The 16,286-nt window shown below is 36.8% G+C and overlaps 1 protein-coding gene across 2 annotated transcripts in view; it reads left to right on the top strand.

Annotated features, from left to right (window-relative positions):
* Positions 1 to 16,286, top strand: part of SPRED1 (sprouty related EVH1 domain containing 1) — a 116,450-nt gene that overhangs the window by 44,035 nt on the left and 56,129 nt on the right. For both annotated transcript variants that reach the window (XM_010346242.3, XM_003935735.4), the window contains exon 2: positions 15,784 to 15,958. In XM_010346242.3, coding sequence (XP_010344544.1) covers positions 15,784 to 15,958 — 175 coding nt within the window. The remainder of the gene's footprint in view (positions 1 to 15,783; positions 15,959 to 16,286) is intronic.

The raw sequence follows: 16,286 nt of genomic DNA, 5'->3' as shown, positions 1-16,286 counted from the left end.
GTGGATCACCTGAGATCAGAAGTTCTAGACCAGCCCAGCCAACATGGTGAAACCCCACCTCTACTCTCTACTAAAAATACAAAAATTTAGCCAGGTGTGGGGGTGGGTGCCTGTAATCCCCACTACTCGGGAGGCTGAGGCAGGAGAATCACTTGCATCTGGAAGGTGGAGGTTGCAATGAGCTGAGATCATGCCACTGCGCTCCAGCCTTGGCAACAGAGTGAGACATCGTGTCAGACAAAAAGCATTTCTTCTGTACCTCTGTCCCTTTCCTTCATACCTCTGTTCCTTTCCTTCTTACTGGGAAGACAGTTACCAGTCTTACTGTGTAAAAATTCTATTCATGTATAAACATACATGTCTATGTGTTTTTTCCCCAGAAATGGTGGCATACTAAACATACTTACATACCTTGAAACTGAATAGAACTTGATCAGCTCATTTGACAGTATAAGAGCTTCCTCATTTTTGTCATCATGTGTAGTATTCCAATGAATAGATGTTTCATAATTTAACTAGTTCCCTGTTAATTCTGACTTAGGGTGCTTTTATTTTTTTTTCTACTGAAACAGTGCTTTTTTGTAAACTATGTTCATAGACATAGAATTTCATACTTAGAAAATGAATAGAATTAGAATTTGCTGAGTCAGAGAATGTACATTTTAAATTTTGGTAGATATTCCCAAAGACACTTCAAATATGTCATACTAATTTATGTCTCCATACACTCGCTGAACTCCCATGTTAACAAATGTCTTGGTATTTGGTCATCTCTTTAATTTGCATTTTTCTTACTCTGAATAAAGTTACTTTTTCTATATTTCATGGCATTTTATTTTTTCTTCTTTTTATTCATGAATTTGGCCTCTTTTTCCTTTGTGGTGTTTGTCTTTTCTTACTGATTTTCATAGTTACTTTTAAGGAAGTATCTTTCTTTTTTCAGTTACATGCTATTTGTAGTAGATAGAATATGTCCTGCTCCTCCCCAAAGATGCCCTTGCCCTAATCTTCAAAACCTGTGAGTATGTTAGGATTTTGGAACTGTGATTAAGGTTGTAAGCTTTAATGTAGGGAGATGATCTGGTTTATCTGGATGATCCTAGGCTAATCACGTGAGCCCTTCAGCGGAAAACCTTTCCTGACCATATAGGACTGTGGTCAGAGAAAGATATAACTACAGAAGAAGGTTCAGAGAGAAGCAGTGGTAGAAGGAGGGATTCACGAGCCAAGGAATGTGAGTGGTCTCTAGGAGCTGGAAAAAGCAAGGGAAAGTGTTTATCTTTTAGAACTTCTTGAAAAGAATGCTGCACTGCTAATACCTTGTTTTTAGCCCAGTGTGAAACTCCTTTGGACTTTGAACTCACAGAAGTGTATAAATTTGTGGTGTTGTGGTGTTGTAAGCCACTAAGTTTGGGGTAGTTTGTTAGGACAGCAATAGAAAGCTAATATATGTATGTTATGCCTTTTTTTTCCCAATTCGTTATTTTTGTTGTTATTGTTTATGGTGTTTTTGTTATGCAGGAATGTGTTTAATATGGTCGAATTTATCTTGTTGTATTTTAATGGCATCTGGATCTTAGGCTTTCCCTACTTTAGGGTTATTTTAAAATTTTTCACATTTTACTCTGATTCTTTTGTCACATCATGAACTCTAGTATTAATGTTGACTTCCTATCTTCCATGTTTTGATCTTTTATTAAGAATGATTTTTTTTTTTATAGTTTACTGCTTCTGACATGGACCAAAGGAATTTCAAAATGAAAGCATAATGTCAATGCTGGTAATTAAGGAGTCATGGGGAATGGACAATAGTAGTAGCAGAAGGCAGGGGACATTGAACGTAGTTGTAGTTTGAAACTACAACTATTTTCATCGGTTTATGATACTATCTTGCAGAACCTAAAATTAGTGATTCTAAAGGTGTAGCTTATGAAAACCTCTTTTCATCCCTCACGTTTTCATTTTATTTCTTCTTCTGGAAGAATTCCCAGATGTCTGCATCATATAAAAAGTTTATGAAAGACTTAGATGACTGATATTTAATACCATATTAGTTTGTTTTCACACTGCTAATAAAGGCATACCCCAAAACTGGGAACCAAAAGAGGTTTAACTGGTTCTGCATGGCCGGGGAGGTCTCAGAAATCATGGCGGGAGGCAAGAGGCACTTCTTACATGGTGTTAGCAAAAGAAAAATGAGGAAGAAGTAAAAGCAGAAGCCTATGATAAACCCATCCGATCTCATGGAACTTACTCATTGTCACAAGAACAGCATGGGAAAGACCAGCCCTAATGATTCAATTACTTCCCCCTGGGTCCCTTCCACAACACGTGGGAATTTTGGGAGATACAATTTAAGTTGAGATTTGGGTGGGGAGACACAGCCAACCCATGTCATTCTGCCCCTGGTCCCTGCAGATCTCATATCCTTGCATTTCAGAACTTATTATGCCTTCACAACAGTCCCCTGAAGTCTTAACACATTTCACCATTAACCCAAAAGTCCACAGTTCAAAGTCTTCAAGCAAGTCTCTTCTGCCTATGAGCCTGTAAAATCAGAAGCAAGTTAGTTACGTCCTAGATACAATGGAGGTACAGATATTAGATAAATACAGCCATTCCAAATGGGAGAAATTGGCCAAAACAAAGGGAATACAGGGCCTATGCAAATCCTAAATCCGTCAGGGTAGTCAAATTTTAGAGCTCCAAAATTATCTCCTTTGACTCCATGTCTCACATCCAGGTCATGCTGATGCAGGAATTACGTTCCAATGGTCTTGGGCATCTCCACCCCTGTGGCTTTGCAGGATACAGCCTCCCCCCTGGCTGCTTTCACAGGCTGGTGTTGAATATCTGTGGCTTTTCCAGGTGCATAGTAGAAGCTTTCGGTGGATCTGTCATTCTGGGGTCTGGAGGAAGATGTACCTCTTCTCAAAGCTCCATTAGACAGTGCCCTAGTAGGGATTCTCTGTGGGGGCTCTGACGCCACATTTCCCTTCCACACTTCCTTAGCAGAGGTTCTCCTTGAGGACCCTACCCCTAGAGCACTTTTGCCTGGGCATTTAGGCATTTCCATACATCTTGTGAAATATAGGCAGAGGTTCCCAAACCTCAGTTCTTGGCTTCTGTGTACCTGTGGGCTCAACACATAGAAGCTGCCAAGGTTTGGGGCTTCCACCCTCTGAAGCCACAACTCAAGCTTTATGTTAGCCCCTTTCAGCTATGGCTGGAGCAGCTGAGACATGGGACACCAAGTCCCTAGGCTACACATAGCACATAGACCGCGGGCCCATCCCATGAGACCACTTTTTTTACTTGGGCATCTGGGCCTGTGATGTGAGGGGCTGCCATGAAGATCTTTGACGTGGCCTGGGTAAATGTCCTCCATGGTCTTAGGGATTAACATTAGACTCCTTTCTACTTATGTACATTTCTGCAGCCAGCTTGAATTTCTCCTCAAAAAATAGGGTTTTTTTTTTCCTACTGCATTGTCAGACTGTACATTTTCCCTTTGAAATCAGCATAAAACAGCACCCAAGTCACCTTTTGATTGCTTTGCTGCTGAGAAATTTCTTCTGCCAGATACCCTAAATCATCTCTGAAGCTCAAAGTTCCACAGATCTCTAGGGTAAGGGCAAAATGCCACCAGTCTCTTTGCTAAACATAACAAGATTTAGCTTTGCTCCAGTTCCCAACAGGTTCCTTATCCATGTGAGACCACCTCAGCCTGAACCTTATTGTTCATATCAGTGTCAGCATTTTTGTCAAAGCCATTCTCCCACATTGTCCTGTCTTTTTCTGAGCTCTCCAAACTGTTCCAATCTCTTGCCTGTTACCCAGTTCCAAAGTCGCTTCTACATTTTCAGGTATCTCTTCAGCAGTGCCCCACTCTACTGGCACTATTTTGCCGTATTAGTTCATTTTCACATTGGTGATAAACACATACTTGAGACTGGGAAGAAAAAAGTGGTTTGACTTACAGTTTCACATGGCTGTGGAGGCCTCAGAATCATGGCAGGAGGTAAAAGGCACCTATATAGTGGCAGCAAGAGAAAAATGAAAAAGCAAAAGTGGAAGCCCCTGATAAACCCATGAGATCTCATGAGGCTTACTATTACAAGAATAGCACAAGAAGGACCAGCCCCCATGATTTAGTTATGTCCCTCTGGATCTCTCCCACAACACATCAGAATTCTGGGAGATATAATTCAGGTTCAGATTTGGGTGGGGACACAGTGAAAGCATACCAGATATTTAGTTGTGATTAATAATTTTTAGAGTTAAAAGTTCTGAGAGGGGTCTTTCACCTTGGTTTTTTTATATAAGATCATCATAAATAAAAAAGACAAATTTAGACTATTTGATAATGTGGATGTACTAACATAAAGTTGATTTAATATATTAAGTCACTGTAATGCCATTTATTGGGCACCTAACAAGGAGCCAGGCAAAATGCTAAGAAATTTACATGTATAAACTTATTTATTTCTTGTAACACTTAGATAAATATTATTATCTTCATTTTACATACCAGGAAAAGGGATACAGAGCAGTTAAGTAATGTGCCCAAGATTATAACTTGTGGTGACACTGCCTTTGGAACCTAGATATGACTTGTTGTTAAACAGAGTGCCATGTTTGATATTTGCTCCAGTTTTTAGAGTTGCCAGTGGAAAAGTAGTAATTCAGATCTTCACCTTTGTAATGTTAATGCAGTAATGTTCTCCTGCTGTTAGAGCTTTTAAAATACAAATCTGGACTTTCTCCTTTCTTGCTTATTGCATCCTGTGGTCTCTTTATTGTGATAAAATAGAATACTAACCTACTGTTTTATTTCTTTTTCTCTGTTGCTTATGTCCACCATCATCTTTCGAGCTTTGTATTGGTTCTTAAATATTATATACTTGTGTCATGCTTTCTCCATTGAGTGTCCTTAGCCTTTTATCTACCTGATATATGTTATTAAAACCTACATCAAATATGAATACTAGTAATCTGTATTCCCATTATGTGTTAACATATCTTTGCTCACTAGATTATGAGCTTCTACAGGGAGAGGAATGTAACTTTAAAATTTTGTTTATGCAGTATCTAATTTTCATGGGTTAAGTAAATAGATTATTGAGTAGTAATATTGTTATTTTCTGAATATCTGCATAGTTTAGAAAGCTGTGAAGTAATATGTCTTCCTAACCTAGTTCTATTAAATGCTTCACTTTCCTCTTCTACCCAGTCTCTGTAATAATGTTTAATATTTAGATGGTTAATATTTACTTAAAATATAATAGAGACCAAAGAACGTTTTGTCAGTATCCTCATCCCGCAATGCATAAATAAGGTGTTGTTATGCTGTACAAATCTTAAGGTGTTCTAAGAACTTTCTCAATTTGGTGGTCAGTGGGGTGAGGGTCAGGATTTTATTTTAATATGATTGTAGTTAAAAATTGGAAAAAGTTGGAGAGACAGTCCAAGATGGCCGAATAGGAACAACTCTGGAGTGCAATTCCCAGCGAGAACACAAGCGGGTGAATGATTACCACATTAAGGAAAACTGAAAAACAGAAAAAAATAGCTTCATCATCAACAAACAGGATGTAAACTCAGAGACCCCATCTGAAAGTCACCAACTACAAAGACCACAGGTAGATAAATCCACAAAGATGGGAAGAAACCAACTCAAAAAAGAAAATGAAAACACCCCAAAACAGAACTCCTCTCCTCCTCCAAGGGATTACAACTCCTCACCAGCAAGGCTGGATGGAGAAGGAGTCTGATGAATTGACAGAAACAGGCTTTAGAAGGTGAGTAATAACAAACTTCTCAGAGCTAAAACAACATGTTCTAACCCAATGCAAAGAAACTAAGAGGCTTGAAAAAAGGACTGATGAAATGCTAAGAAGAATAAACAGCTTAGAGAAGAATATAAATGAATTGATGGAGCTGAAAAACACAACACGAGAACTTGGTGAAGCATACACAAGTAGTATCAATAGTCAGATCAACCAAGCAGAAGAAAGGATACCAGAGATTGAAGATCACCTTAATGAAATAAAAGGAGAAGGCAAGATTAGAGAAATAGTGAAAAGAAATGAACAAAACCTCCAAGATACGGGATTATGTGAAAAGGCCTAATCTGCATTTGATAGGTGTACCTGAATGTGACAGAGAGAATGAATCCAAGCTGGAAAACACACTTCAGGATATTATCCAGGAAAATTTCCCCAACCTAGCAAGGCAGGCCAATATTCAAGACCAGGAAATACAGAGAACACCACAAAGATATTTCTCAAGAAGAGCAACCCCAAAGTAAATAATCGTCAGATTCACCAGGGTTGAAATTTGAAATAAAGGAAAAAATGGTAAGGGCAACTGGAGAGAAAGGTCAGGTTACTCACAAAGGGAACCCTGTTAAACTCACAATGGATCTCTCAGCAGAAACCCTACAAGCCAGAAGAGATTGGGGGCCAGTATTCAACACTCTTAAATAACTATCAACTCAGAATTTCATAGCCAGCCAAACTAAACTTTCTAAGTGAAGGAGAAATAAAATTCCTTACAAACAGGCAATTGCTCAGAAGTTTCATCTCCCCTAGGCCTGCCCTACACGAGGTCTTGAAAGAAGCACTAAACATAGGAACAGCCAATACCAGCCACTCCAAAAACGTACCAATTGGTGAAGAACATTGACGCAGTGGAGAAACTCTGCCAACTAATTGGCAAAACAACCAGTTGGCATCAAAATGGCAGGATCAAATTCACACATAACAATGTTAACCTTAAATGTAAATGGGCTAAATGCTCCAATCAAAAGACACAGCCTGGCAAATTTGATAAAAAGTCAAAACCCATCAGTGTGCTGTTTCCAGAAAACTCATGTGTGAGGATACACATAGGCTCAAAATAAAGAGATGGAGGAAGATTCACAAAGCAAATGGAGAACAAAAAAAAGCAAGAGTTGCAATTCTAGTCTTTGATAAAATATACTTTAAAGCAACAAAGATCAAAAGAGACAAAGAAGGGCATTACCTAATAGTAGAAGGATCAATGCAACAAGAAGAGCTAACAATCCTAAATATATACGCAGCCAACACAGGAGCACCCAGGTACAAAAAGCAAGTTCTTAACGACGTACAAAGAGACTTAGTTTCCCACACAGTAATAGTGGGAGACTTTAACACTCCATTGTTGGTATTAGAGATATCAACAAAACAGAAAATTAACAAGGATATCCAGAACTTGAACTGCCATCTGGACCAAGCAAGCCTAATAGACATCTACAAAACTCTCCATCCCAAATCCTTAAAATATACATTCTTCTCAGCACTGCATCACACTTACTCCAAAATTGACCACATAATTGGAAGTTAATCACTCCTCAGCAAATGCAGAAGAATGGAAATCATAGCAAACAGTCTCTCAGACTATAGTATAATCAAATTAGAACTCAGGATTAAGAAACTAACTAAGAACCGCACAACTTCGTGGAAACTGAACAACTGGCTCTTGAATGTTGACTGGATGAACAATGAAATTGAAGGCAGAAATAAAGATATTCTTCTAAACCAATGAGAATGAAGACACAATGTACCAGAATCTCTGGGACACATTTAAAGCAGTGTCTAGAGAAAAATTTATAGCAATAAATGCCCACATGAGAAGCAAGGAAAGAGCTAAAATTGACACCCTATCATCAAAATTGAAAGAGCAAGAGGAGCAAGATAAAACAAAAACTCAGAAACTAGCAGAAGACAAGAAATAACTAAGATCAGAGCAAAACTGAAGGAAATGGAGACACAAAAAACTCTTCAAAAAATCAATAAATCCAAGAGCTGGTTTTCTGAAAACATCAACAAAATAGACCAACCACAAGACAGATTAATAAAAAAGAAAAGAGAGAAGAATCAAATAGATGCAATTAAAAAAAAAAAAGATAAAGGAGATATCACCACAGATTCCACCGAAATACAAAGTACTATTAGACATTACTACAAACAACTCTATGCACATAAACCAGTAAACCTGGAAGAAATGGATAAATTCCTGGACACTTGCACCCTCCCACGCCTAAACCAGGAAGAAGTCAAAACCCTGATTAGACCAATAGCAAGGGCTGAAGTTGAGGCAGCAATTAATAGCTGACCAACCAAAAACAGCCCAGGTCCAGATGGGTTCACAGCTGAAATCTACCAGATAAGCAAAGAGGAGCTGGTACCGCTCCTTTTTAAATGATTTGAAACAATCCAAAAAGATGAATCCTTCCCAAATCATTTTATGAGATAAAAATCATCCTGATACCAAAACCCAGCAGAGACTCAAGAAGAAAAGAAAACTTCAGGCCACTCTCCATGGTGAACATAGACGTAAAAATCTTCAATTAAATACTGGCAAACCGATTGCAACAGCACATCAAAAAGCTTATCCATCCTGATCAAGTAGGCTTCATCCCAGGGACATAAGGCTGGTTCCACATATGAAAGTCTGTAAATATAATTGACCACAAAAACAGAACCAAAGACAAAAACCACCTAATTGTCTCAGTAGACACAGAGAAGGCCTTTAACAAAATTCAGCAGCCCTTTTTGCTAAAAAGTCTCAATAAACTAAGTATTGATGGAATGTATCTCAAAATAATAAAAGCTATTTATGACAAACCCACAGCTAATATCATACTAAAGGGGCAAAAACTGGAAACATTTCCTTTGAAATATAACAGTAGACAAGGATGCCCTCTCTCACCACTCCTATTCAATGTAGTATTGGAAGTTCTAGTCATAGCAATCAGGCAAGAAAAAGAAATAAAGGCTATTCAATTAGGAAAGGAGGAAGTCAAATCATCTCTATTTGCAGATGACATGATTCTATATTTAGAAGACCCCACTGTCTCAGTCCAAAATCTCCTGAAACTGATAAGCAACATCAGCAAAGTCTCAGGATACAAAATCAATGTGCAGAAATCACAAGCATTCCTATGTACGGTTAACAGACTTGAAGAGAGCCAAATCAAGAATGAGCTGCCATTCACAATTACTAAAATGATAACAAAATACCTAGGAATACAGCTTGCAAAGGATGTAAAGGACCTTTTCACGGAGAATACAAACCACTGCTCAAGGAAATAAGAAAGGACACAAACAGATGGAGAAACATTCCATGCTTATGGTTAGGAAGAATCAATATTGTGAAAATGGCTATACTACCCAAAGTAATTTATAGATTCAGTGCTTTCCCCATCACACTACCTATGACTTTCTTCACAGAATTGGAAAAAAAAAACACCTTAAACTTCATACGGAACCAAAAGAGAGCCCGCATAGCCAAGTCTAAGCAAAAAGAATAAAAAGTTTGAGGCATCACGCTACTTGACTTCAAACTATTCTACAAGGTTACAGTAATAACAACAGCATGGTACTGGTACCAAAACAGAGATATAGACCAATGGAACAGAACAGAGGCTTTGGAGGAAACACCACACATCTGCAACCATCTGATCTTTGACAAACCTCACAAAAATAAGCAATGGGGAAAGGATTCCCTGTTTAATAAATGGTGTTGGAAAGACTGGCTAGCCATGTGAAGAAAGCAGAAACTGGACCCATTTCTGACACGTTACACTAAAATTAACTCCAGATGGATTAAAGACTTAAACATAAGACCTAACACCATAAAAATCCTAGAAGAAAACCTAGGCAAAACCATTCAAGACATAGGTATAGGCAAGGATTTCATGACTAAAACGTTGACAAGAAAAGCCAAAATAGATAAATGGGATCTAATTAAACTTCAGAGCTTCTGCACAGCAAAAGAAACAATTATTAGAGTGAACTGGCAAGCAACAGAAGGGGAAAAAATTTTTGCAATCTACCCCTCTGACGAAGGGCTAATATCCAGAATCTACAAAGAACTAAAACAGATTTATAAGAAAAATACAAACCCATTCAAAAGTTGGTGAAGGACATGAACAGACACTTTTCAAAAGAAGACATATATGAGGCCAACAAACATGAAAAAATGCTCATCATCACTGGTCATTAGAGAAATGCAAATCAAAACCACGTTGAGATACCATCTCAGGCCAGTTAAAATAGCGATCATTAAATAATCTGGAGGCAACACATGCTGGAGATGATGTGGAGAAATAGGAACACTTTTACACTGTTGGTGGGGGTGAAAAATTAGTTCAACCATTGTGGAAGACAGTGTGGTGATTCCTCAAGTTCCTAGAAATAGAAATTCCATTTGACCCAGCAGTCCCATTACTGGGTATATATCCAAAGGATTATAAATTGTTCTATTATAAAGAAACATGCACACGTATGTTCATTGCGGCACTGTTTACAATAGCAAAGACCTGGAACCAACCCAAATGCCTGTTGATGATAGACTGGACAGGGAAAATGTGGCACATATACACCAGGGAATACTATGCAGCCATAAAAAACAATGAGTTTATATTTTTTGTAGGGACATGAATGAATCTGGAAATCATCATTCTCAGCAAACTGACACAAGAACAGAAAATCAAACACCACATGTTCTCACTTATAGATGGATGTTGATTAGTGAGAACACATGGACACAGCGAGGAGAGCATCCCACACTGGGGTCTTTTGGGGGGTACTAGGAGAAGGACAGTGTGGGGTAGAGAGTTTGGGAGGGATAACATAGGGAGAAATGCCAGATATAGGTGACAGGGATGGAGGCAGCAAACCACATTCCCATATATGTATCTATGCAACAATCTTGCATGTTCTGCACATGCACCCCAGAACCTAAAGTGCAATAAAATTGTGTGTGTGTATGTATGCATGTATATGTGTGTGTGTGTGTGTGTGTATGTATGTATGTATGTATGTAAAGGAAAAAGTTACCTTTTTCTCCTGTATATATATTACTGTATCTTCAAGAAGGTGTCCCCTCCTTTGTATTAGTTTCTTGTTGCTGCTATTGGCAAATTACCATAAATTTAGTGACTTAAAACATCAGAAATATATTGTAATTTGGCGTGGAGATCAGAAATCCAAATAGGTCTCACTGGGCTAATATCAAGGTGTCACTGGGTATGTATTATAATAGAAAACAAAGGTATATAGAGAAGAGAAAGACAAAATACAGAATTTATTTTAGAAATATTAAGATTTAGAACTGTCATCCAAAACAATATAAAGGACCAGCAGGCTAACAGAAGTGTATCCAAATTTAGTAAACTGATATGAGGAAGAGCCAGAGCTGTACTACTTGTCATTTTGTTTGTATAGCAATGGTTCCTAAATTAGTGGGCCAGGATGATCATGGATGCTGTTGTGATTAAAACTCTATACTGTCTCCCCTGGAGAAAATACCTATGTGGCCAAGAACATTTGGTTACAGTCTTGGGGATCCATAATTCTTTCCAGGAGGTTCACAAAATTAATCTTTGGTATAAAGGGCAAAATTGCTTTGCTACAGATTTATAGGTTGTATATTTTAGATTCATAGAAATAACATTTCCTTGCTCATTAGTTATTTGAGTGCCAGTTAAGTGGAGTTATAGCATCTTCTGTCAAGTAGATCATAAAATTATTGTACTTCCAAGAGAATAAAAGTACGCTAAGTAAAACAGTCAGGTTTTTTTGCAGTAGGTATACGTTCTAAGAAATACATTGTCAGGTTATTTCATGGTTGTGAGAACATCATGGAGTGTACATGCACAAACCTAGACGGGAAAATACACTAATGCTAATGATAGTTGATGAACGTTTTAAAAAATCACACAAAAAATTTCATAATGTTTTAAGAAATTTAGGAATTTGTTTTGGGTCACATTCAAAGCCATCCTGGGCCACAGGTTGGACAAGCTTGCTGTATAGCATGTTAGTGTACTGAAAATTTTAGGCAGTTTTAGCACAATGGTAAGAATTTGTGTATCGAAACGTATCTAAACATTGGAAAGATACAATAAAGATATCATATTGTAATCTTATGGGACTGTTGTATGTGGGGTCCGTTGTTGATGGAAACATTATTATGCAACACATGATTGTATTTAGAAAATGAAAACAATATAAAATTAATTAGAATTCCATAAGTCAATATTGTGCTACAATGCTTGGTAACTTTGTTTTCCTGTTATTAAGTTGAATACATATTATGTTTCACATATTAACTAATAACAGTAAGAGGGATAGAGGATAGATAGAATATTAATTTATGAACATCATGGACAATTATTTTATCTCATAATTGGACGTCTGGTTAATATAAGTATTATAAGCTTGTAAAAATATTACAAAAACTTGCATAATATTGTACTCTAGACTCTTACATGTGTTAGCTGATGAGCTAAAAAAAACACACCAAGAAATTTCGTTCATTAGCATGTATGAGTCAAGACTACAATATTTTGGTCACTATTTGCTTCTTGATGGAGAGAAAACAAAGAGTTGGGAACTTTCAGTTTTGACCAGGAAATGGCAAGAATGGGAATCAGTATTAAAAACGTGTACATACTGTGTATTCCAGGAAATGTCCCAATGTATGATTAGAGTCTTTATGTTCTCTAAACAGCTTGACTATCAAACACTTTAACTGTTTTAAGCTTGATTTTTTTCTTATAAGGGACACATAAAACAAGGAGAAAACATGATAAAATCTCAGATCTCCAAACTGTCTTCCTTGAGCCTTCTACTTGTCTAACAGTTGTGTGGGGTGTATACCGGCTTGCTAATCTTAAAGCAAGATAGTTCTATAAAGGAGAAAAGAAAAGGTTACTATAGGCGAAGGACACTTTGCATTTCAGATAGTTAAAACTACTAGGCTTGTAAAAATTTCTGCAACTATACTTTTAATTTGGTTGTTAAGAAATATTTTGCCAATATGAAAATTTGAAAATGCTGCCATAATATACATTTACCCACAAAGTGCAATAAAGTATAACTTTAGAGTTATTCTGGTTCATATGTAATATTAGGACTGTCATTTCAAACAAAACTACATGGTTCAGTACAACTGAGACAAAATTTGTCTTCGTGTTTGGACATCTTTTGCCTTTGACTTTATTGAAATACCAGCTGAAAATTTTAGGAAGTGAAGCTCAAGCTCATGGATGCTATTAAGAATTTTAGATTTGGAGCACTCGTTTTGTAGTTACAATTTCATCAGCAGGTCCTCTTGGCTCCACCTCCAAAATATCACCTAATCTCTCAATTCCTCTTCCTGTCCATTGTTATCACCCTAGTTCAATTCAATATTGCCTCTCACTTGGATTTCTACATTAGTAGTTGCTATGGATTTAATGTTTTTGTCCCTACAAATTCATGTTGAAACTTAAACTGCAATGCACCTATGTTAGGACGTGTAGCCTTTTGGAGCTGTTTAGCATCTACCGTCATGAAAGTAAGAATGGATTAATATCCTAACGGGAACTGAGTGTGCCCATCCTTTTTTGTCTGTCCACCATCTGCCATGTAAGCACACAGCATTCCTCCCCTCCAGAGGTCACAGCATTCAAGGTGCACCATCTTGGAAGTGGAGACTAACCTCTTTCCAGACAATGAACCTACTAGTGTCTTGATCTTGGACTTTCCAGCCTTTGGACTTCCAAGCCTCTGAAACTATGAGAAATAAATTCCTCTTTATCAGTTACCCAGTCTGGTATCCTGTTAAAGCAGCACAAAATATACAAAGATAGTAGTTTAATTCTCCTGCTTTATATGAAAAGATATATTTGAAATTACTGTTCAAATATGATCAGAGATTAGAAATTGAGGTACAATTTCAATTTTTAATAAAGGAACATCTTAAAAGATTCTCCTAAATTGCTTTAGAATGGAAGCTAGCCCACAAATATGGTTATTATGTAATCTGCTCTCATTGCCTCTTAAGATGCATATTGTGTTTATTTATAGTGGAGAAGCTTGCTCCAGCCCATCTCAGGAGGATTTAATATCTACATCAACCCAGGGTTTATGTACCCACACTTCCTCTGACTATTTCTCTGCGTTGACGATTGGCAAGAATTGGGTCCAGATAAGAATCAGAGCCTCTGAATAACTAAATAATAAAAAGCTTCCACAAAAGAGTAAATTATAAAGCCAAAACCCTTTAGAGTTTCTATATAAAGAATTATTTTGACTCCAATAATAGATAATTATGGTTGTTCATGAAAATTCAATTACTTCCCAGATCCTGTATGACTTTGAATTACCAGGATGGCAGTGTCTTCAGTTTTCAGTGCTTTGTTGTCATAAGGATAATAAAAAGTAATGCTCTTATAGTGTTTGTTATGTGTCCGGTAAGGTTTAAGTGAGTGATTTTAAGTGATTGTAAGTGAGTGCTGTTGTTTGACAGATGAGATTGAGGGACAGAGGTTTAGTAACTTTCTCAAGGTCATACAGATAGTAAGTTTCTAAGCCAAGGTCCAACTTGTGGAAGTTTGACTCCAGAATTCTCACTTTTAACCACAACCCAGTGCAACTTTAAAAGTATATTCTTTAAAGAAAATGCTTGTGCCCAGAAATATTTTTAAAAACTTATAAAAATCATAATATAGACAATGTAATAAAAAAATGTTCAAAGACTTCAAAACAAGATAAACAAATGGCCAAAAAGCACATGAAAGATGCTCAACATTGTGAGTCTTTACGGAACTAGAAATTTAAAACGCAGTGGAATTCCTATATATACTCGATAAAATGAGTAAAGTTAAGATTGAAAACACCATTGATGGGAATGTATAGCAATACAACTACTTTGGAAGATAGTATTTTGTATATGTAAACATGTACCTATCCTGTGACCCATTAATTCCACTCCTAGGTAATTATTTGAGAAATGAAAAAAATGTCTACAAAAAGACATGTACAATCATAATTGGCAGCAACTAGAAAAATCCAAATGCCTATCCATGTAAGACAGAATAAATTGTGATATGTTTATTCAATTAGAGGATTACTTAGTTAAAAAAAAATGAAACTTCTGATACACACACAAAAAAATGAAAGAAGTCAGACAAAAAGGGTACAAATGGTAATTCTGTCTGATTCCACTTATTTGAAGGCCCTTAAACAGGCAAAAATATCTGTGTTTGGTATGAGGGTTTTTGGAGTGATGAAAATGGTCAGTATTTTGATTATCATGTTGATTATATATGTGTCTTATTCTCTTTGGGCTGCTATAGAAAAATATTATAAACTGGTTAGCTAATAGAAATTTATCAAAGTTTCTACAGACTTAAGTAATTTAAACAGAATACTTTTCTTTGCATGATTTGTATAAGTGATTGAGATTCCAAGTTGGTAGAAGAAATTTAAAATGTAGCATCTAAACTGAGCATGTTTGTTTCAGCATTTTATTTATAATATATTCTGGAACTGTTAGGAACTTGTAGTTGCTACAGTTAAATGTGCTGAAATAGAGCAATTTGTCCTGGTTATAATATTGCAGCAAATGGACATGTATAGACAAGTTTTATGGTAGCTTGTGTAGTTTGACAGTATTTGTCTCTGGGACCCTTCACAGCTGTTCCATGGCAATAAGATGTGCTGGAACTACTGAAATGATGAAGTAATAGTTCTGTAGTCTTTTATAATGAGATTAGTCTTCAAAATAAAGGATAACTTTTAAAGTATGTTTGCAGTTTTTGACCTCTTTCAAGTAGATTACTTTCTGTGGACTTTCATGGAAGTAGTAAACACCTTAGTTACCATGTATTTACTAATGTGGTCTTTGGTTTCTCATACAAAACTGATGGCTTGGCTGTTTTTTGTTGATGGAAAAGCTAATTCCTGATCTTTGCATCTATTTTAGTAATAGTTATGCACGAGTGCGAGCTGTGGTGATGACCCGAGATGACTCAAGTGGTGGATGGTTACCACTTGGAGGGAGTGGACTGAGCAGCGTCACTGTCTTCAAAGTCCCTCATCAGGAAGAGAATGGCTGTGCTGACTTTTTTATCCGTGGAGAGCGACTCAGGGACAAAATGGTAATGAATAATGTATCTAATACTCTACTTTTAGGATACTTCTACAAAATGAATTATCTGTTTAAAATTATAATTAGTGTATGTTATTTATGATTTTTTTTCACCTGTGAATCAATGATTATGTTTCTGGAGCTGTTTCTGTGTTAAAGACAGTGAAATACACCATTTTTTTTCAAGCTGAGCCTGAGACTGCATACATGTTAGGGGATGGGGTTGCTACTTTTCCATTTAGGTTTAATGCAGAAGCGTTAATAAATAGTCCTCCTAATTATTAAAGCAGTTACATCCTGCCTTCCCTTTTTTCTGCTATTTCCTAGACCAGAAATTG

The sequence above is a fragment of the Saimiri boliviensis genome, chromosome 2 (assembly GCF_048565385.1).
Source record: "Saimiri boliviensis isolate mSaiBol1 chromosome 2, mSaiBol1.pri, whole genome shotgun sequence".
In the NCBI taxonomy this organism is placed as follows: Eukaryota; Metazoa; Chordata; class Mammalia; order Primates; family Cebidae; genus Saimiri; species Saimiri boliviensis.
Note: the sequence above shows the minus strand (reverse complement) of the source record. Positions and strands in the feature narration are given on the sequence as shown.